Source organism: Carettochelys insculpta, chromosome 7 (genome assembly GCF_033958435.1).
Source record: "Carettochelys insculpta isolate YL-2023 chromosome 7, ASM3395843v1, whole genome shotgun sequence".
Taxonomy (NCBI): Eukaryota; Metazoa; Chordata; order Testudines; family Carettochelyidae; genus Carettochelys; species Carettochelys insculpta.
In genome coordinates, this window is record NC_134143.1 from 3,725,403 (window position 1) to 3,748,324 (window position 22,922).

Below are 22,922 nucleotides of genomic sequence, written 5' to 3' on the forward strand. Positions count from 1 at the left end.
GTGAGCTTGCGAACAGGAGACTGCAAACAGGGACTTTAGAGAGGGAGTTAACAGGAGACTGCAAACAGGGACTTTAGAGAGGGAGTTAACAGGAGACTGCAAACAGGGAGTTTACAGAGGGAGTTTGGAAGGGGCCAGGGACTCTTGCCTTTCTTTTAAATCACTGTTCTAGGATGGCAGGCATGGATAGTGAAAGATCTGCTGCTGTAACCTGCTCAGGATGTGCCATGTTTGTCTTCCTCCCTGAGGAAAGAAGGGATTTCGGCTGCACTAAGTGCAAGCTGGTCTCCATTTTAGAAGAAAAAATTAGAGGACTGGAGGCTCAAGTGTTGACCCTGTGCTCAATCAGGGAGGATGAAGATTTCCTTGACAGAAGGGAGCATTAAATCTTGCAAGCACGGCAGGTGGACGAACCGGGGAGGGCGGTAAGGGATGAAGCAGAGAACTGGCAGCATGTAACTTCTAGAAGAAAAAGAAGGCTGATACATGAGTCCCCCATTGATAGAGAGATAAGTAATCACTTTCAGGCTCTCTCCACTGGTTCTACGGTGGTGAATGCTTTGGAAGGAGTCTCACAGGGAAAAAAATCACAAGGGAACTGCTTCCACAGCAAGACATGGGATGTGTAGCCCTAGGGGTGGGGGTTCAATGACCACCACCCCCAGAAGAAAAAGATGGATGGTGGTGGTAGGGTACTCCCTCCGAAGAGGGACAGAGCCATCCATCTTCCGACCAGACCTGCAATCTCGTGAGCTGTGCTGTTTACCGGGAGCCCGAATTCAGGATGTGACTGAGAGCCTTACAAAACTGCTCAAGCCTTCGGAATACGACCCCTTCCTACTTCTGCATGTGGGAGCTCACGATACGGCCAACAATGACCATGAGCAGATTACTGCGGATTATGTGGCGCTGGGAAGAAGGGTCAAAGAATTTGGAGTGCCAGTGGTCTTGTCCATCCTTCCTGTCGAAGAGAAAGGGGTAGGTAGGGACCGTCAAATCGGGGAAGTAGATACATGGTTACGCAGGTGGTGTCAGAGAGAGGGCTTTGGATTCTTCGGTCATGGGATGCTGTTCCGGGCACAAGGATTATTGGGAAGAGATGGGGTCCACCTAACCAAGAGAGGACGGAGCATTTTCGCAAGTAGGCTTGCAAACTGAGTGAGGAGAGCTTTAAACTAGGTTCACTGGGGGAAGGTGACCGAAACCCTGTGGATAGAAAGGAACTTGGAGGCTAGGAAGAAATGCGAAGAGGAATGTACAACAAAAGTGGACCCTTCATTCGAGTAGTGAGGGCAGGGAGATCGACTGGTTATCTAAGGTGTTTGTACACCAATGCCAGAAGCCTGGGAAACAAGGAGGAGGAATTAGAAGCCCTGGGACAGTTGAAGAACTATGACTTGTTTGGGATAAAAGAGACTTGGTGGGATGACTCGCATGACTGGAGCACTGTCATGAAAGGGTATAAACTGTTCAGGAAGAACAGGCAAGTAAGACAAGGAGGAGGGGTTGCACTGTATGTAAGGGAGCACTACGATTGCTTGGAACTCCTGTACATAGAGGGAGAAAAGCCTGCTGAGAATCCATGGGTCAAGCTTAGTGGTGTAGGCAGCACTGGAGATGTGGTGGTTGGTATCTGCTACAGGCCGCCAAATCAGGATGATGAGGTAGATGAGGCTTTTTTGGACAACTGAGAGAAGTTTCCGGATCGCGGGCACTCGTTATCGTGGGGGACTTCAATTACCCTGACATCTGTTGGGAGACCAATACGGCTGTACACAAGCAGTCTAGGAAGTTTCTGGAGCATGTTGGGGATCACTTCTTGGTACAAGTGCTGAAGGACCCGACCAGAGGTCATGTGCGGCTTGGCCTGCTGCTTACAAACAGGGAGGAACTAACAGGGAAGGTAGAGGTGGGGGACAACCTGGGAAGCAGTGATCATGAGATGGTGGACTTCAGGCTCCTGACCAAAGGAAGGAAAGGGAGCAGCAAATTACACACCTTGGACTTCAGAAAAGCAGACTTTGACTCCTTCAGGAACCTGAAGGGCAGAATCTCCTGGGATGCTACCTTGAAGGGAAAAGGAGTCCAGGAAAACTGGCAGTATTTTAAGGAAGTCCTATTGAAGGTGCAGAAAGAAGCCGTCCCACTGCACAGCAAGGCTACGTCTACACGTGCCCCAAACTTCGAAATGGTCACTTCAAAGTTTACTAATGAAGCACTGAAATGCATATTCAGCACTTCATTAGCATGTGGGCGGCAGCGGCACTTCCAAATTGACGCGGCTTGCCACCGCGCGTCTCGTCCAGACGGGGCTCCTTTTCAAAAGGACCCCGCCTACTTCGAAGTCCCCTTATTCCCATGAGCTCATTGCATTTCAGTGCTTCATTAGTAAACTTCGAAATGGCCATTTGCGTGGCCATTTCAAAGTTTGGGACACGTGTAGACACGGCCCCAGAGAAGTAAATATGGTAGGAGACCAGACTGGCTTAATGGGGAAATCCTTGGAAATCTTAAGCACAAAAAGGGAGCTTACAAAAAGTGGAAACTGGGACAGATGTCTAGGGAGGGGTATAAACGTATAGCTTGAGAATGTAGGGCAGTTATCAGGAAGGCAAAAGGTCAACTGGAATTGCGACTCGCGAGGAATGTGAAGGATAACAAGAAAAGTTTCTACAGGCACGTTAGCAAGAAGGTGATCAGAGAGGGCGAGGGGGCCCCTACTGGATGAGGGAGGTAACCCAGTGACAGATGATGCTGGGAAAGCTGCACTTGGGCTGGAAGAATCCCAAGCATTGTTACAGGCTGGGGTCCGACTGGCTCAGTAGTAGTTTTGCAGAAAAGGACCTGGGAGTTGTAGTGGATGAGAAGATGGACATGAGTCAACAGTGTGCCGTTGTAGCCAAGAAAGCTAATGGCATATTAGGTTGCATCAAGAGGAGCGTTGCCAGTAGATCCAGAGACGTGATTATTCCTCTTTATTCGGCTTTGGTGAGGCCGCATCTGGAGTACTGTGTCCAGTTCTGGGCCCCCAATTATAGGAAGGGTGTGGATACGCTGGAGAGGGTCCAGCAGAGGGCGACCGAAATAATTAGGGGGCTGGAGCATATGACTTATGAAGACAGGTTGAGGGAACTGGGACTGTTTAGGCTGCAGAAGAGAAGACTGAGGGGGGACTTGATAACAACCTCCAGCTTACTGAAGGGAGGCTGCAAAGAGGCTGTTCACAGTGGTCACGGATGGCAGAACGGTTGGAAAGGTCCAGGTTGAACATTAGGAAAAACTTTTCACTAGGAGGGTGGTGAAGGATTGGAATGGTCTATCCAGGGAAGTAGTGGAGTCTCCATCCCTGGAGGTGTTTAAGTCTTGCCTCGACAAAGCCCTGGCTGGGCTGATCTGATGGGTTTGGCCCTGCTTAGAGCAGGGGGCTGGACTCGATGGCTTTTTTAGGTCTCTTCCAGCTCTATTGTTCTTTGATTCTATGATTCAAAAGCAACAAGAAGTCCTGTGGATATTTCAGAGCACAGGCTTTTGTGGGAAAAGACCAACTTCATTAGATGCAATTGATGAAGCGGGTCTTTGCCCAAGAGAGCTTATGCTCCAAAATATGTTAGTCTACCAAATGCCACGGGACTTCTTGTTGTTTTTGCTATTTATAGTAGTAACCAGGAGATCCACAGTCAATTGCAATTTGCAAGAAACCAACCTGTGACAGTAATAAACCCCACAAAGGCACAGCCTCACAGCTTTGCAATGATAAGCAGTTATTTTTTACTGGTCCTGAATTACAAGTTGTAACAGAGAACTACAGGGAACAAAGTGTTTGAGGCTTTGTCCGTGCTTCTAAGGTTAAAGCACAACCAAGGCTGAGTTTTAACACAACAATGTGGTCGGAGTTGCAGCCCTGGGAAGGGGAGTGACTAACAGCTCTGGGAGCCTGTTTACACTGGTGCTTTACAGCCCTTTAACTTGCTGTGCTCTGGGGTGGGGTGTTTTTTCCTGTCCCTGGGTGAGAAAAAGCTGCAGCATGGTAGAGTGGCAGTGTGGACAAACACTCACCCTGTGTCTACACGTGCCCCTTCCTTTCAAAAGGGGCATGTTAATGAGTGGGTTCAAAAGATGCTAATGAGGCGCCTCATTAGCGTAATGGCAGCCGTGGCGATTCAAAAATGCGGCTTTCGAAAACTGGGGGGGGTCCTTTCGGAAGGTCCAGTCTCCACAGGCGGTGCACGATTTGAAAAGCTGCGCCATTCGAAAAGCCGCACTTTTGAATCGCCGCAGCTGCCATTGTGATAATGAGGCACCGCATATTCATTGCAGCGCCTCATTAGCATCTTTCGAACCCGCTCATTAACATGCCTCTTTTGAAAGGAAGGGGCACGTGCAGACCCAGCCTCAGTAATTACACTGAATGAAAACTCAGCTCCTTGTATTCCAAAAAGCACATGGTCCTTAATGTTTGAGCAGACAGGACTGTTAGCAGTATAGGAGCTACGATGCAAAACTCCGCAGTGCTAATTTTGTCCAGCAAAGGATGATAGGGCCAACGTTCCCTCTAATCTTTTTCATCCAGGTGTGTTTTTTTTTCCTTCTGTGTGTAGAATATTTTTTGTGTGTCCTGAGGCACCTGTGAATGAGCAGCACTAGTAGAAACAAAAACCTAGTTGTGGGTACTCTGCTAATCAGCTGGGCAGCATTTGACTCTCTCCTGCCTGTGTGAGTGTTCCCTGTAAGCTGAGCACTGGACAACTCATATTCAGTAGCTAATTCACAGCACTATAAGCTGAAATAGACACAAACCAACTGTAGTAATCTAAGAATACAGCACTACAGCTGATTTCCTCTAAGCTGTTCTGCAAAAGACGCTTGACGTAATTTAAGCTATGTCTTTCTCTGCCCACTCTGCTTTAATGGCGTCATTTGAAAACAAAGCGTGCTAAGTGTTGTTTAAAAAACAGAGGGTTCCCTTGAGACAACCACCATGGTGACTGTGTGATTTCAGGTAACTCAGTATAGATTCAGACCTGCTTTGCCACTGCTGTTTAGCATCAGAGAATTACAGTGGCATCAAAACAGGTCAGCATTTCCCTATTTTATTTAGCCATGGAACCTATTTAATTTGAAAGAATTTTGCAGGGCCCCTCACAGGTGATGGCACCCCTGAGTGACAATGCGCGCAGTGTTGAGTAGTGACATCATCGTCCCCACTCTTTGGCTAAGCTGGCGTTACACAAGTACACATCAGCCGTGTCTACACGTGCATGTTACTTCGAAGTAGCGGCACTAACTTCGAAATAGCGCCCGTAACGGCTACACGTGTTGGGCGCTATTTCGATGTTAACATCGACGTTAGGCAGCGAGACATCGAAGCCGCTAACCCCACGAGGGGATGGGAATAGCACCCTACTTCGACGTTGAACGTCGAAGTAGGGACCGTGTAGTCGTTGCGCGTCCCGCAACTTCGAAATAGCGGGGTCCGCCATGGTGGCCATCAGCTGAGGGGTTGAGAGATGCTCTCTCTCCAGCCCCTGCAGGGCTCTGTGGTCACCGTGTGCAGCAGCCCTTAGCCCAGGGCTTCTGGCTGCTGCTGCTGCAGCTGGGGATCCATGCTGCATGCACAGGGTCTGCAACCAGTTGTCGGCTCTGTGGATCTTGTGTTGTTTAGTGCAACTGTGTCTGGGAGGGGCCCTTTAAGGGAGCGGCTTGCTGTTGAGTCCGCCCTGTGACCCCGTCTGCAGCTATGCCTGGCACCCTTATTTCGATGTGTGCTACTTTGGCGTGTAGACGTTCCCTCGCAGCGCCTATTTCGATGTGGTACTGCGCAACGTCGATGTTGAACATCGACATTGCCAGCCCTGGAGGACGTGTAGACGTTATTCATCGAAATAGCCTATTTCGATGTCACCACATCAAAATAGGCTACTTCGATGTAGGCTTCACGTGTAGACGTAGCCATCACGGGAAACACAAATGAAAATTTTGTTAATAAAATTCATAAATGCTTAAATGTTATTTTTAAATGATAAAATGTTACTGTAACGGAGTGTTCTCACGGAACCCTTATTTGCACTCCATGGAACCCCGAGGGTCCACTGAACACCATTTGGGAAACCCTGATACAGGCTTACACAATACAGAGCTATTTATAGTGCTTTTCATCTGTAGGTCTCAAAGAAATGTACAAAGGAGATAAGCATCATTACAGATGGAGAAACTAAAGCACAGGGCACTGAAATGACTCACTGAAGGTCACTCAACAATCCAATGGCAGAGCTGGGTCTCCTGAGTGCCTGTCCAGTGTTCTTCCTATTAGGACACCCTGCCTCCCCTGTCAACCACCCGGGCAGTGAAAGAGTGGGAGGTGAGCCTGTTCTTGCCAGGCTTTGGAATAAATCAGGCTCTAGAGTCTGAGCCTTCAAATATACACACACAGAGCAACATGCAAAATGAAAGTTCACAGGACATTTATCAGCTGGACAGATGACAGTGTCTCCCGGTCAATAAACGGCAACTGTCACTCATACTTCCACTCAACAAGTCAAGTCACTACAAGATCATTTTTCAGGTAACTAACTCCTGTAACCCCATCTTTGTGTGTGGGTGTGTAAAGCAGCAGAGGACAGTGGCGCACTGATCTGGCATGTTTCAGTGCTTTGCATTGTGTACACCAAACAAATGCAATGCCCAGAAAGCTGCTGTGAGAAGACATGCATTAGGTTTTCATTCAGAAAGGTGATACATAAAACCTCAGCTACTCGGTGACAGGTTAGCAACGGACAAGTAACAAGTCACTTGTGGCGATGAAGCTGCGGATGCACATGTGTGCCAAGTAAGCCACGTACGCAGCAGGCAAAGTTACCTGGGAAAAGCCGGGCTAACAGAAGAGATCTGCCCTTGTAAAGTGTCCAGGACGTTTCTCTGAGAATAGAGCTGCAAGGGGGAATTAAACTGCACGTGTACCACTTTGAGTCCCGGCACCTCCACTTCCACAGGGCTGTTAGGGCAGATTTGAGCGGCTTGCTTTAGCTGTTCAGGCCCCACTCTCACTTGGCTTGGCACAGAGGAAGTGCTGTGCCTCCTTTGCAACACAGGCAAGGAGGTGTGCAGCTGGAGAGGATTATAGACCACTGCAAATGGCGCCTGGAACGCAGGAGGCGATAAATGGCTAGAGGCAGGAAAGGGTTATAAGGGACGTTGGTTTTTTCCCATATTTTTAGGGTTGCAGAGTTGAGAGGAAAACACAGAGGGGGAAGAAAGAAAGAAAGGAAGGAAGGAAGAGGTTAATGAAAGAATAAGCCAAATTCCCAAGCAATTCTGAAATGCGTACTTGAAGCTAGGCCTTTCTTTCACTGGAAGGATCTACCATCTACAGCTCAGCTCTCTGGTAAGGCTTCTGGCAAAAGCTGACATTCCAGCTGAGCAGTAAGAGGACATCTGCGCTGCAGGCAGGACGTGTGACTGAGCTAGCTTTAAACCAGATAGATGGGATATGCTTAGATGAACTGGAGTCATGCCTCCAGACTGCACTGCAGCTATCCCCAGAGGGACAATGGAGCAGGAGAAATAGATGCTAAGTCCCTCCCCTCACCCATCACCGGTCACTGTCAGGTAGTTCTTTTGTAAAGACCTGAAAAACAAATATAGTAGCTGCAGTTTCTCTGGCCAGATTCTGCATTGCTTACACTGGTGTAAATGTAGAGGGAAAAGGCTGGGCTGGATAATTTCAATTACATGCTTCTGGAGTAACACCAGCACACAGAGGTGGCTTCTTGGGTTCACAGAAAGATGCTCTGGGTGGGTGGTGAGCACTGTGCATTATACATCATATGATGTTAGATGAACATGGTCTCAGTCCCTCTTCCAAATCTGAACCACTGAAAGACAATCTGCAGAGTGCAGGTTACTGTTGTCTGAGCTTTGGGCAGCTGAAAGCCCCATTAAAGCAACCTTTACTCTGAAGGGACTCCTGCTCAGGAAAAATATAGTACATATTATTGGAGATACACATCTCCTAGAACGGGAAGGGACCTCAGGAGGTCATCTAGTCCAGTGCCCTGCCCTCTTGGCAGGACCAAGCACCATCCCTGACATCTATTTGCCCCAATCCCTAAACGGCCTCCTCAGAGATTGAGCTCATAACCCCAGGGTTTAGCAGGCCAATGCTCAAACCACTGAGCTATAAAACCTGCTAGGCTTTTACAGCTATTCACACTATCTGGGTCTGAACCCACCTGCTGCCACTTGCCCTCCTTCTAGAGCAGGAGGAAGGAGTGACAGCCCCATGGGTCTCACTGCCACCAGGCTCTTCCCAGGAGAGAAGTGGAAGGCAAAAATAACCTCTGGGGTAGGCAAGTCAAAATGTTGAAGACTTTGCCCTGACATTATCTGGGTATCTATGAGCTAGACAGACCACCAGTCATGTCGGACGTGAACTTTGACCTAATTAGCAAAGTGATGGTAAGATGTAGTAAGATCGCCCTTGCCAATCAGGACTCCCGCAGAGGCCTACGGCTGGTGTCTCACAACATGACTCTTTCCAACAGCGTAAACTGGCAGACTGGAGAATGAAATCCCACAAGCTAAGTTCTGCCTTCACTGGGGCCAGCGGGGGTGGAGTCGGGCCAAATCTGACAACGCATCAGCAAGACATGACATAACCCCTGTATAAGAAAGCTACCCTGTGTGCACATCGCAGAAGATGTTTTCAAACTGACATATCTCAGTTCCTGCAGGCACAAACAACTGTGAGCACAAATGAAGTTCCTGAGACCTCTCCCTTTTGACTGCACCTGCAAGCCAGGGATTTAGATGATCAGCACCTAAAGCACGGCCATAAACACTTCACCTTTGAAGCAGAGGCCTGTATCTTCAGATTCTGATAGCCTCTTTTCTGTGTTTGCACAGCACCTGACCCCCAGGGCAATAAAAGTAACACCCAGTGCCCTGAATTCTTCTAATGATGATTGTCTTCACTTGACAGACGTGGAACGTGGGGCACTAGGAGGGTAAGTGAGCGACTTGCTCAAATTCAATGAGGCAGTAATTGTCAGAGCCCAGCAGTTTGCTGGTTCGCATCAGACAAACCCAGGATTGTTTCTAGCACTTGAGACTAGAGGCAGGCCAGTTCTTTTGGTGAAGTGTTACTCCTTGGCAAAGGGTCAGAAGCAAACACAACCCCAACCTGTGGGTGTTCTTCTGGGACTGCTGTTGAGTGACGGTACATTTTCAGACTCCTAGCCTTGACCACATAACACACTACACATAAGAGAAACAACTGCCCTGAGCTTTTCCAATTCGTTAAAATCCCAAGAAAAGGGAAGTTAATAAAAACACCAACCCTTGATGGTTTCCCTGTAAGATTTCAAAGCTATGTCTGAAAAGGGGCTTCTCTTTTCCCATACCACATTGTACCCTTCCAGCATTGCTTGAAAAGCCAGAAGAAAAGACCAATTACACAAAATGCTGATAATAAAGCATAGGGCACCTGTTTCGATCAGAGGGTGATTTTAAGGGCTGGTATGTCATGCTGAATGAACGCTGAAACTGCGCTGGTCTCTGGCGAACAAAAACACAAAGTTGTTAATTTCATGTTTGCACCCTGCAGAACATTCCCTGTACCCACACCCCACTGGACGACATCCAGTCTCACACATGCTATCTGCACAAGCCTGTAAGAGAACTGTCTCATGTTAAACAGTTCATACACTTGCAATGATTTTATCACAAAGCTCTCGCCAGGATAACAGACATCCCACCAACGAGGAGGCAGGGAAACAGAAGTGAGGAACTACTTACGGCTTGCTGGCGTCCTGGGCACCACCCGATGACTTAGACTCCACAGCAGTGTTGAACGTCTGGATGTTTTCTGAAGAGTACAGGCCTGCGGGGCTGTTGTACTGGGCAGTGATCACTTTGGGGGCAGTGCAGGAAGCGGTAGCAGCAGTGAATGGCACAGCACTCCGGTTGTGTGCACTTCCTATGTGCCTTATTTCCTGCATGCAAGGGAGCAAAGGCAAGTCAGAAGCGTCTAACATGCAGGTGGCAGGTGACAGGACAGCTGGATGAACATGCAGCAACTGCAGCTCTGTGTAACCAGAGAAACACTCCCCCTGCATCTGCCCAGCTATGACCCTGCAGGGGACGGAGCTCTCAATGGACTGAGGATTTTTGTGCTATGAGCATCCCCCTCTCCAGCTGCTCACTTGGCTTTGCTGTGAAAGAGTCCATAAAACAGGGTTCAGCAACAACAGCTCACTGGAAAGACGGGGCTGAGGCAGGCCGATCAGAGCTACTGCTGTCTCAAGTGGTGGCAGACCTCACTGGAACCACTGCATTCAGTCCTGATTTTAAACACAACGGTTTGATTCTGGAGCACACACTGACACTAATACCTTCCCACTGAGCCCCCTGTAAGCCAGTCTTGGGGGCAGGACTGTTCGGATTTACCATGTGGCTGGGCTTCCATTCGGACTTAACATAGGCCGACATCTTCAAATGTGACTAGTAGATTTTTGGGGATCCAACCTCAAATACCTTCCAAAGGCCTGATTTTCAGTGCCACTGTCATCATCCTGGCCAGGCGGTTAACAGTGCATTCCTACTGCTAATTTCTTCTTATTAGAGCATGGAACTGCTACCCATAGCTACTCATTGAAGTTTGCTTCATTTAAGATTTCATTTGAGTCTATGCTTTCCTTCACATATACTGCCACTCACCCACCAGCATGACCCGTTCGGTCATAGAATCACAGAAGATTAAGGTAGGGAGAGAGCTCAGGAGCTCATTTAGTCCAAACCCCTGCTCGAAGCAGGGCTAAAAACAACTAGATCATCCCAGTGAGGGTTTTGTCAAGCCTCTTGTTAACAGCCTTGAAGGATGAAGATTCCACCATCTCCCTAGGTAACCTATTCCGGTGCTTTACCAAAACATCCATCCTCGACCTCCCTCACTACAACTTGAGTATGTCTGTGAAGAAAAGCTGGAATATGTGACAACTACCTCATCACAAAGGCTCCAAACCCAGAAGGCAAATAAGATCACAGAACTGTGAAGATCTCCTGGTATTTTTAAACTGCCCTCATGATTTTTGAACAGCTGGGGCTGGTTGAACTGGATACTGCACCTCAAGATCTGCTCCCATAAAGAGAAGATTAACATTTCTCACTGTTCATTGTTTATCGGCTCTGCATTAGAGATGGGTCCAACTCTGATACGAAGAGCTCCAGGTTTACTGGGAGGCATTGTTCAGATCTGGGGCCTACTTTCTTGGCTTCAAACCCATTGCTCTCGGCACACACCCGCACGCAGTACTGGCCTTGCACCTGTGCCTTTAAGAGCACAGTTCACAGAAGTATGTTTAAGCCAAAGAGGTAGCAACTTCAAAAACAAAAGCTACAGCAAACAACTGTCTCACTGGTCCTTGATGCACTGATCAATCTTTCCGAGCTCCAATCTCTCTCAGAGATACACAGGATGTGTCACAGCTACTGGGGATTTCTCACCCCTCCAAAAAGGTTTTCTCACGATGTGAAAGCAAAGTAGAAATTTGGAAGGGTTTTCTTTTTTTTTTTTTTTTGGCAGGATGGCAGGGAAGAGGGAGGGGAAGGCAAGGGAACAAAACAATCTGACTGGCTTCCCACATCCTTTCTGAAGTCCCTAAAGCATTCCATACCCATGCGGTAATAACTTCTAAACAAAGAAAAACAGAAGGTCATCAAAAGCCAACAGAGTTCAGCCATCTCCTAGTGGAGATTGTTATATTACAGGCTTTTGCCTCATAAAGGCAATACACCCACGGGCTTATTGAAGGTCAGATCAACAACACACCCACTTCTCTACACTTTCTGACTTCTAAGTTCCCTTGGAGACAACTATACAAAATGGAAACAATTACATCATTCCATAGGGTGCGAGCAGCGCTAAGGAAGCCTCCAGGAAGCCGATACATGTAACTGTCTGTTTCAGCCATCACCTGAATGCTGTGATTCATGCTCAGAACTAGCTAGAATATGTTTCTTCAGCTTACTGTGTCTTACTTAGGACAAAAAAAATTCACTGCTCCGTTGTAAAGTTTATCCAAGTTTTGCTTAAAAGAGACATAAACCTTAAATTGCCTTAAACCTGGATCTTCCTCAGATTTTTTGAGATGTTCTAGTGTTTCTGCCTCGACATAGGAATCAAGGATCCTTTGGGGAATGGGCCACATTTCCTGGAAACTACTGAGGCTTTGAATACTCTCAAAATGCGCCTCACAGCCCATTTCATCTGTTTAGTATTATTTGAATACAGACACACCTAAAGGTGCAAACTGAGACCAGAGCCATATTGTGCTGATACACAATAGTAAAAGACAGATCCTGTCCCAAAAATCTTGGACTCTAACATAGGCAAGACGAAGGGTAGGGGGACAGAAAGTGTTATTCGTCATTTTATAAACTGGGAAACTGAAGCACAAAGCGATCAAGTGATTGCCCAAAGTCATCCATGGAGTCTGCAGCAGGGCCAAAAATTTAACCCAGATCTCCCCACTCTCAGCTCAGTACCTTAACCAGCAAGTCATCCTTCCTCTTTATTGAAATCCATTTGAAACCGGGAAATGAAGGAGAGGAAAGGTGGTATTGGCCTTTCCACTGGCTGGAGAAAAAGGTAACTCAAGCAGAAACACATCATGAATATGACACCCTTAAGTTTGGGGTAAGACGCACTAGTGAAATACATGTCAACTCAAGCAACACAAGTAAAATATAGCTATTATAATCATGTTAGTAAAAAGTTGAGTCATCATTTTATTAGGCCTATGCAGGTAAAATTCTTGTTAAGTTTTGTAAGGCTGGTATTACTGGCACGTTCTGTGTAGGATATGATGGTGGACTTAAAAAAAAAATCCTATTTGCAAACCAAAGACTATGAACTCTCTCGCTACACATTTGCCACATTTCCAGGATACATTAGTATTCTCAAATTGATATTGCAGTCACACAGCATCTATACTGCAAAACATCCTTGTGGCAGTCAGTCACTGCAATGGTATGGGCAAACCCTCTTAGGGCTCACTAAAAGTGAGTGCTATTTGTGTCATTAATCTCTGTTTCTTGGCAGACTGTTTGAGACACTGAAAGGGGCATTGGCAAAGCCCGGAAGCTCAGTGAGATCTTCCAATTATGGCTTGGATTGCAGAACTTGTCACCCGTTGTGCCAGTTTGTTCTGCCTGCATGCTAAAGGAGAGAGGTGAAACAAGCAAAATACTTCACTTACAAAGAAAAAAATCAGATGCACACATGAAAAATGGGAACCTACTGACGTGGCAGCAGTACCACTGGAAAGGATCTGGGGCATTAGAGTGGATCAAACATTGACTATGAGTCAACAATGTGACGCTGTTACAAAAATTAAATATTCTGGAGTGTCTTATGTAAGACATGAGAAGTAACTGCTGTGTTCTACTACACTGCTGCTTATACGCCGTACAACATTCTGACTCACAGGTACGACCCCCAAGCACGGCAAGCTACAGCTCTGTGAAGTGCCCGTGCAAACAGGCTTTCAGCACAGCCAGCTGCTCCTCTCATGGAGGTGGTTCACACTGCGTTAGAAAGTTCTCTCTCCCTCAGAGCTCGTGCTGTGGATGCACTTTCCCTTTAGTGCTGTTACGGCTGCACTTTAATTTTAAATTATAAGGTTAGTTAAGCTCTGGAACAAGAGTGGTTGGGGAATCCACGACATTGGAGGTTTTAAAAACCAGCTTAGCTTTAACACCTGTCAGGCATGGCCTGATATATCTGGCCCTGCCTCAGTGACCTCTCTTGGTCCCTTCAGCCCCTCCATGTCTGCAAGAGCAGCATTAGCAGGCAGTTGGAGGAACTCCTATGTTTGCTTTTACTTAGAGTTTTCTGTATAGGCCAGTAGAAACTGCTTGCCTCAGCTCTCAAGCAGTAAAGCCCTGTGGTTTCTGTTGTATAAAGCCTCTGCTCTGTCTCATACAATGCAGACGTACGCTCTGTAACTGTCAGTCATTACTGGTTTTAAGTCTTGTAATTTTCTGTAAGCCTTGTTTTGTAGCAGCTGCTAGGTCTATATTAAGTATTATAAGTTAGTAAAAAATGGTTTATAGATACCACAAGTCTGTAAGAAATCCTGGCTGTTCGTTTGTAAAAGAAATGGTTTTCTCTGCAGTGAACTTTCCCTTGTGTGAGCAAGGAAAGTGTGAATGTGGGTGTATGTGGAATCAGTCCCCGAAGCCAGCCTGTCTGGATGACCAGCTGCCAGCAGCACCTTGAAATAATAGAAGCTGAGCCCTGCAAAAGAACCCATCCAAGCAAGAGAAAGAGGCCCCATCAAAAGAAGATCGAAGTCCCACCTGCTGTTAGCTGATGACTCATGGTCATAGAGGCTACGTCTACACTAGCCCAAATTTTCGAAATGGCCATACAAATGGCCATTTCGAAATTTACTAATGAAGCGCTGAAATACATATTCAGCGCCTCATTAGAATGCCAGCAGCCGTGGCACTTCGAAATTGACACGGCTTGCAGCCACACAGCTCATCCAGACAGGGCTTCCTTTCGAAAAGACCCCAGCAACTTTGAAATCCCATTTTTCCTAACAGCAGATAGGAATTGGGGATTTCGAAGTTGGCAGGGTCCTTTTGAAAAGGAGCCCCATCTGGATGAGCCACGTCAATTTCAAAGTGCCACAGCTGCCGGCATTCTAACGAGGTGCTGAATATGTATTTCAGCACTTCATTAGTAAACTTTGAAATGGCCATTCGCATGGCAATTTCGAAAATTTGGGCTACTGTAGACACGGCCAGAGAGTCCTGGACAGTAGTGATGACTCACGTGGTACACCATCCTGAGGCAGTGGGACAGGACACAAGCTATGGACTAAAACACCTAAGAAGACGGGTGAAAAGCTATTGGAGTTTTTCTTGCCATCACCATTCTGTAGGAACTAGTCTCAGCTGGCTGGGGAGAGAGGGGGAGACCCAGGGTCCTTCCCCTCCTCCCCAGGATGGGTGGTACTGATTGCTCCTGCACACTACACTGACAAGAGGGACAAGCAATCAACCTGCCACCGCAGATTCATGACTGCAGCCAGACACACTGGAGCCTTGGTTCCCCTGCTGTCCCTATGCAAATCTTCAGCTGCATAAGTGCAGGGGGGCCTGCATGTGTGTGGGGGTGTGCCTGAAAGCTAGCTCCCCCTTTTTCTTTAATCCAACAGTGGCATTCAATACGAGTGTAACCCTGGGGTGGGGTCTACTGTAAAGTAAGGTAATGGTTTCATTTGTCCTGCACTTACAGGCACATGCCAGCTGAGGACTGCACAGGCCCTATTCTGTCTACCGAGGAGATTAAACTGTACTTACAACCAGAGTTCCTCAATGCCCTTTCTCTGCCCCTGTTTTAAACTGAAAAGAATCCATACTTCTAGGCAGAGGTGATTCACAAAGTATAGAGAAACTGGTGGCAAAGCATCCATGCAGTGAAATTCAACAGCCAGGGTAAGTTCAGCAAAGTCCTTGCATAGTCCTGGATTTAGCGCTTGCTTCATTTGAGAGAGGAAGCATTAGCTACAGCACTGGGGTTACCCTTTCATTTTAAGAACTGTTCTGAGATCTGTAATACTTTGATGGTCACGTCGACCCCCTTGTTCAAAGGACGGCACTCACGCAACATTTTACATTGCTGCAATGCAGTGTCAGAGCATGCTGCAACCCCTATCCTAGCCAAAGTGCAAAGTCACGAACGCCAGCTCTGACCATCTCCAGTGTTTGGAGGTAGGAAAATGTGGACCCAGGTGCTCTGGGCCTCAACTCTCCTTTACTCTCACAGGTAGAGACCACAAACAGCCATAATGACCACATTTGCCTTACCCCTGCCATCCTAGCATTTGTCCTATCCACTTGTGGGGTTTGCAGTGGCTTTCCTTGCCTCAGCCACCTGGGGAGTTGGCTGGGAAGAGTGCTAAAGCAAGTGCTGTACCTCAGCTGCTAGCGTACCATGAACACTGACCTCTCGCCACCCCCGCTTGGCAGGGAGCAGGAGTAAGGATGGGATCCAGGACCACTTACGAAACAAACAGCTCCAAGTTATTGACTCAGGTTGGTCTTAATATACACAAATGCTTGTTTTGTGGTACAAGCTTACTGCATAAATATAGATAGGTTAATTAGTATTCTCCTGGTAACATAATGAATGATTCTCATATATTCTAATTTTGCTAGAAAAAGACGGACATACGAGACCTTCTAGAGCCAGACTCTGAACTGTTGTACTGGTCCAAATCTAGCGTAACTTCTCTTATTTCACTGCAGTGACTCCACATTCACACAAGTGCACGTAGCTCACAAAATCCTTTGGGGACTGGACACAAGGAGCTATGTGAAAGTGGGCCCTTGCTAAAGAGCCTCCTCACAGGCAGAGAGGTTGAAAATAACACTGGAATTCTTGATGTAAAGCTGCCAAACCTCAAGGTTTATTTGTACCTCCTTCCTAACACAAAACAAAAAGATCCCCACATTTAGTAGTAGCAGTAGTAGGCATCCTTCGATCCCGAGGGATCCTGGGTTTATGCCTCAGTTGGACTGACTCGAGCAGCGTCTTCTGTGGCTGTGCAATCCAATGCGGGAGTGGCAGCCCTTTCTGTACTGTGAGCAGCAGTAGGCAGATGTCGCTCTGGTATCACGGGCATGGATCTTCCTGAGGGCTCTCCTGTCTTCCGCTTCCTTCACCAAGGTAGTTTCATACATAACAAGAGCTTCCTTCACTCCCTGTTTCCAGACATGCCTGTCTCAGGCGAGCACATGCCAGGTGTTCGCACTGATAGAGAGGGCGCTGAGGTCACGCTTGCACACGTCCTTGTAGCGCAATTTAGGTGGCCCTTTCGGCCTCTTTCCAGACGCCAGTTGGCCGAAGAGGAGGTGCTTCGGTAGTCGGCCATCCGTCATGCGCGAGACATGGCCCAGCCAGCACATACGCCTCTGTTTGAGAAGGGTGAACGTGGAGGCGGTGCCCTCTCAAGCACTGCGCTATTGGGGACCTTGTCCTGCCATGAGATACCGAGTATGCGCCTAAGGCAGCGCATGTGAAATGTGTTGAGCCGCTGCTCTTGTTTTGAGCGCAAAGTCCATGTTTCACTGGCGTACAGCAGTGTGCTCAAAACACAGGCTGTGTAGACCTGCACCTTGGTGTGTACAGTGAGCTTATTGTTAGCCCATACGCTCTTCGTCAGCCTGGAGAACGTTGTGGCGGCTTTTCCAATGCGCTTGTTGATCTCGCTATCAAGTGACAAGTTGTCCGAGATCATCGAGCCGAGGTACACGAACTCATGGACGACTTCCAGTTCATAGTTTAGCACACTGATAGATGGCTCATTACCCACGTTTTGGCCCATCACCTGGGTCTTCTTTAAGCTGATTGTGAGGCCAAATTCCATACATGCATCCGCAAAGCGAGTTACGAGTGACTGCAGTTCCTGCTGAGTGTGAGCAGCAATAGCTGCATCGTCAGCGAAAAAGAACTCCCTTAGACGCTTCGTAAGCCCCCTGGTCTTCGCTCTAAGCCTCGACAGTTTGAAGAGGTTGCCGTCCATTCTCGTGCGGAGAGAGATGCCCTCTGTAGCAGCTCCGAAGGCATATTTGAGCTAACTGCAAAGAAGATGCTGAACAGTGTTGGAGCCAGCACACACCCCTGCTTCACTCCACTGAGAATCTCAAAGGGTTCGGATGTGGATCCGTCATATACGATGGTCCCCTTCATGCCTTCATGAAAGGCCCTAATAATGCTGAGCAGAGTTGGCGGACAGCTGATCTTAGCCAGAATCGCAAACAGACCTTTTCTGCTGACGAGGTCAAATGCCTTGGTCAGGTCGATGAAGGCAGTATACAGAGGTTTGTTCTGCTCCCTGCACTTTTCTTGTAGTTGCCTAACAGAGAAAACCATGTCTATGGTGGACCGTTCAGCTCTGAACCCACACTGAGACTCAGGGTAGACTCTCTCCGCAAGAACACTGAGCCTCTTCAGAACAACACGTGCAAATAGCTTCTCCACGGTACTGAGAAGGGAGATGCTGCGATAGTTGTTACAATCGCTTTTGTCACCCTTGTTCTTGTAGGCAGTAATGATGTTAGCATCCCTCATATCTTGCGGTACGCTGCCTTCTCTCCAGCATTGGCACAGTATTCCATGCAGCTCTGAAACTAGGGTACCGTTGGCGCATTTGAGGATTTCTGAGGGAATACCGTCTTTCCCTGGGGCTTTTCCAGAAGAGTGCTTTTAGCGCGTCGCTGAGTTCCTCCAAGGTGGGCTCAGCATCGAGTTCAGTCAGGGTGGGCAGAGGCTCGATGGCATTCAGGGCTCTCTCTGTAACTACAGTCTCTCTGGCGCACAACTGTGAGTAGTGTTCCACCCAGCGTTCCATCTGCTTGGTTCTGTCCTTCAAGACCTCGCCTGTGGCGCAGTCTTTCTTTGTGATGGACCGATGGCCTGCTTGATCCCATCGTACATTCCTCGCATGTTACCAGTGTCTGCGGCCTGCTGAATCTTGGAGCAGAGTTGGAGCCAGTAATCGCTGGCACACTGCCGAGCAACCTGCTCTACTTGACTCCGAGCAGACCGGAGAGCCTGCAGGTTCACCTCACTGGGAGAGGACCTGTATGCAGCCAGTGCCTGTCTCCTCTTCTCAATCAGGGGCGTCAGCATTTCAGTGTGGGCTTCAAACCAATCAGCAGACTTGACTGTCTTCTTCCCAACGGTAGATATCGCAGTATTACAGATAGCGTCCCGTAGTTGTTCCCATCTCTTGCTGATATCAGTGTAATCTGGGCGGGGCAAGGCCTCTTCAAGTGCTTGGACAAACTCGCATACTTTTGAAGGGTCACGAGTCTTGCCAGTGTCAACGCGCGGCTTCCCTTCCTTTCTGGAACGAAAGAGTCTTCACAGCTGGATGTGCACCTTACTACACACGAGCAAGTGGTCAGTGTCACAGTCTGCGCTGTGGTAGCTATGTGTCACCCTGACGTTACCTAAACGGCTGCGTTTGGTAAGGACGAGGTCAAGCTGGTGCCAATGTTTCGATCTTGGGTGTCGCCACGAAACTTTGTGCTGGGGTTTGACGTTGAATGCTTCCCCACATTTAGACTTCTCATTTCCATTGATTTCCATGGAAGTTAGGAGCCAAAATACCTTTGAGGATCTGGGCCTTAAAGTATTAAATGTGGTCCCATTCAGTACACTTTGCCATGCCAGTAAAGGGGGAAAGGCATCAGTGAGAATCAGATGGCTACATTCTATTGACTTCTAAAGGAACCACTTGCCTTTCCTCCCTAAAATTAACTGAAATTTAATTGAATCAGGACATTACAAGGCATCAAAACCTGTGCCTGGGAATGAACTATCCACACCACAATGCTGTACAGATGAAGGAACTGAAAGGCTGGCAGCACCCTAGATTCAAAGCTTTCTCATTACTCAGTGTTCCTGTGTTTTGAGCACAAATGAGTCCTGTGAAAGTGAATCATTTGTCCCACTCTCTACAGAGGGGCCTCTCTTATCTAAGAAAGCCAACAAGCCTAGCAATGTTTAAGATTATGGCACTCAGACCGTTACTTACCACCTGCATTCTGTTGCGCCCACTGTATGCCAGGCACTGTCCCTACATATACACATACACAGTTCCTGCCCTAAACAGCTCACCACTGGCAGGTCATTTAGATCAGCTGCTCAGGACAGTACCTCGACTGAATGATGACCGGGAGCCACAGCAACGTTCTAAACAGGCCATGCTACGTTTCAAAGCCAGCCTAATGCGGAGATCTCCCTGCGGCAGGACCAGTCTTTCTTACTAGGCTTGACAAGGGCAGCACCACAAAAATGAGTACAAGGAGAAAACAACACTTTCTAAATCAGCTCATCTTGCACCACATCAAGACTCATTAGAGCCGGCACACAGCTAGAAGTGTTGAGAATCAGGTCAGATGCCACTCTGGGACAAGGCACAGAGAGGCAACAACATACAGCACAAACCCACAATTACGTACCTGGGGTTGAGATGCCAGATTCATCTTGTATGGGTTGGGCTTTCCCTCCTCTGTCACCAGGGGGGACCAGACTTTGGATTCCGTTCTGCAATACAAGAATGTCCATGAGAGGGGATTTTCTTCTGTAGGTTCCGTTGCAGGGATTCAATTAAATGGTTTTCAAACCATTTAGAAACAGGACTCTCAGTAGCACCAGGGAAGGGCAGGGGCTGGAAAATATTCCACAGACTGTATGGCTTTGCATGCTGCTATTCTGACTCCCCCTGACTGGGCCAACAACAGCAGTGTCCCAGTGCTCACCTGCAGGCTCTACCCCCAGCGCTCCCACCGGCCAGGGCTCCCAGCTGGTGGGAGCAGCAGAGAGCTACCTGTGTCCTCCTACCAAGCAGGAGCTGTGCCACGTAAGAGCCCCAGTTCCCTGTCCCCCATCTGCCCCCACCACACCACCCCAGTCCAGCAACTTATCTCCTGCCCAGACCCTGCACCCCCATCTCACTCCCTGGCAGCCCCATTCTGCGCACTGAACCCCTCATTTTTGGTCCCACTGCAGAGACTAGGAGGGCCTCCATAAAATCTACTAGCCCTGGGATCCCAGAAGAGTTATGTGGTCCTGGTGGGGGGGAGCCCTGAGTCTCAGCTCCTGCCCCCACCCCCAGGGTTGGAGCTCAAGGGGAACTCTGGCACCCCAAGCTGCCTCAGTGGGGTGAGTATCTTTTTTTTTCCCCTACAACTCAGCTGGGGGCTATGGCAGTGAAGGTTTTTTCCTCCTCTCTCTCTCACTTATGGGCCAGAGCAGTGAGGTATTTTTTTGTTTGTTTTGCTTCTCTCTCTCTCTCTCTCTCTCTCTCTCTCTCTCGTGTGTGTGTGTGTGTGTGTGTGTGTGTGTGTGTGTGTGTGTGTGTCTCTCTCTCTCTCTCTCTCTCTCTCTCTCTCTCCTGCAAGTAATTTTTCTGTGGATTGGTGCTGCCCCACCCCACACCATGCCATTATATCAAAAACATTTTGGCTTCCAAGTCTGCAACCATCCGGATTTGTCACTGTGTATAAATAGAAAGAGCAAAGTCATTTCCAGTTACTTTCTATACAAGTTAAAAGTTATCCAAACATAAACGAAGTTAACATTTTTATCTGCCTGTGGCCTGTGAGGATAAAGGTTCCCTTTGTCTTTACAACAGCTGCAACAAAATCCTTCAGTCAATCACTCTTGGAGCAAGCAATTTATGGCACTAGATAACAGGGAGAAGGAGAGAATTTAGCTTTAATAGGCTTTAAAAAGTGAATTCTTCTAGTGAATTCAAGTGAAGGCCCTCTCCAGCTACACACTATCCAGAATATAAATAAAGTATATACAGTTTGATGACATTAGTAACAGACAACAAGAACCTCTCAACTAATAAGTGGTCAGGGAAATCTAGCCCAGGTGGTGGCATCTTTTCAAATTTTGCTCAGCTAATGGAAGGCAGAACGCCCGTTGGACAGGTGATGGCCTGCAGGCCTGGTGCTCTCCAAACAGCTCCGCGGGAATGGGAATTTTAACCACAAAAATACGACTACAACTGGCTCTAATCACCACCCCTGCGCACATACCACATGGCTACAAAGGAACTTTTCATCTCTCGTGCTTCTGCTCCGGCCAGAGATCGGCAGGAGGAGCACACAGAAAGACAAGATTGCTGCTGACACTGCTGCTGTGTGCCGGAGAGCCTGTGCTTTTCTCCGTTGTCAGAGACGGGTTTTACAAAGGCACCCATGAGACTTAGGCACCCAACTCACATTGAAAGTCAATGGGACTTAGACACTAAGGATCTTTTACAGATCTCAGACTTAATTCTCAGAGAGCTGTGATTCAGACTTCAATTTTTAATTGAAGTTCCTTTAAATTCAGCCTCACCGAAAACAAAGTGTTTCAATGTCAGGGTGCAGAAGGAAGAGAGGGGCTGGGCAAGTTTCCTTCTCTTGCGGGGCATATTTCCCTCTCTTGCTTGCCAGGAGCAAGCCCCCCAAAAAGCAGTCCTGTAGCACTTTAAAGACGAATAAAATAATTTATTGATTTACTTTATTTTATTTATTAGGTTATAAATTATTTTGTTAGTCTTCAAAGTGCTACAGGACTGCTCTTTTGTTTTGTTAGGATAGACTGACATGGCTACCTCTCTGTTACTAAGCAGCAAACATGGGCATGCTGAAAATGCTCCCACTACATGCTTGCCATTCAGACTTCTATGTGATGTAGTGGGTGAAAGCTTGCTGAGCTCTGCAGCACAGAAGAAGAAACACCGGTCTGCTACTCTGTCCACCTGGCACTCTTATTTGGAGACACACCTGTTTCACAGAACTGGAAGGGGCCTTCAGAGATCATCAAGTCCAGTCCCTTGCACTCACAGTAGGACCTAGCACTATTCTAACAGCTTTTTTTTTTTTCAAATTTGTTTCCCCACATCCATAAATGGCTCCATCAGGGATTAAACCCTGGGTTTAGCAGGCCAATGCTCACACCACTGTGCTATCCCTCCCCCACTGGGCTGAAGACATGGGATTAGAAAATAATCCTCTCAGATGCCGAATTATATCTAGAAAGAATTAGGGAGAAACTGGTGGGAAGGAAAAGAGAAAAAGTGCACACAAGTTACATCAGGAGTCTGGAGACATAGTCCATAAATACATTTCCACAAAGATTGGCCTGAAAATGATGTTGGTAAACATGCGTCAGGCTTCCATTTTGCGAGCTGTATTCTGCATACAGAAACGGGCCTGAGCAGTAGCGAAAGTTTAGAGGGTCAGGGCAAAACTGGGAGGCAAGGTCTAATCAATGCCTATATATAAATGCAAGAAGTATGGGCAATAAACAGGAAGAACTGGAAGTGCTAATAAATAAATACAACTAC

The 22,922-nt window shown here is 47.7% G+C and overlaps 1 protein-coding gene across 4 annotated transcripts in view; it reads right to left on the bottom strand.

Moving 5' to 3' along the window:
- The window catches only part of PDLIM1 (PDZ and LIM domain 1), a 76,021-nt gene that overhangs the window by 18,051 nt on the left and 35,048 nt on the right, over window positions 1-22,922 (bottom strand). Inside the window, exons 3-5 of one of the 4 annotated variants that reach the window (XM_074999604.1) lie at window positions 20,038-20,122; window positions 9,482-9,552; window positions 6,857-7,162 (exon numbers count right to left, since the gene is read on the bottom strand). In XM_074999604.1, coding sequence (XP_074855705.1) covers window positions 6,857-7,162; window positions 9,482-9,552; window positions 20,038-20,122 — 462 coding nt within the window. Of the gene's footprint in view, window positions 1-6,856; window positions 7,163-9,481; window positions 9,553-9,792; window positions 9,990-20,037; window positions 20,123-22,922 lie in introns of those variants that run through there. The other 3 variants (XM_074999607.1, XM_074999606.1, XM_074999605.1) reach the window with 3 other exon arrangements.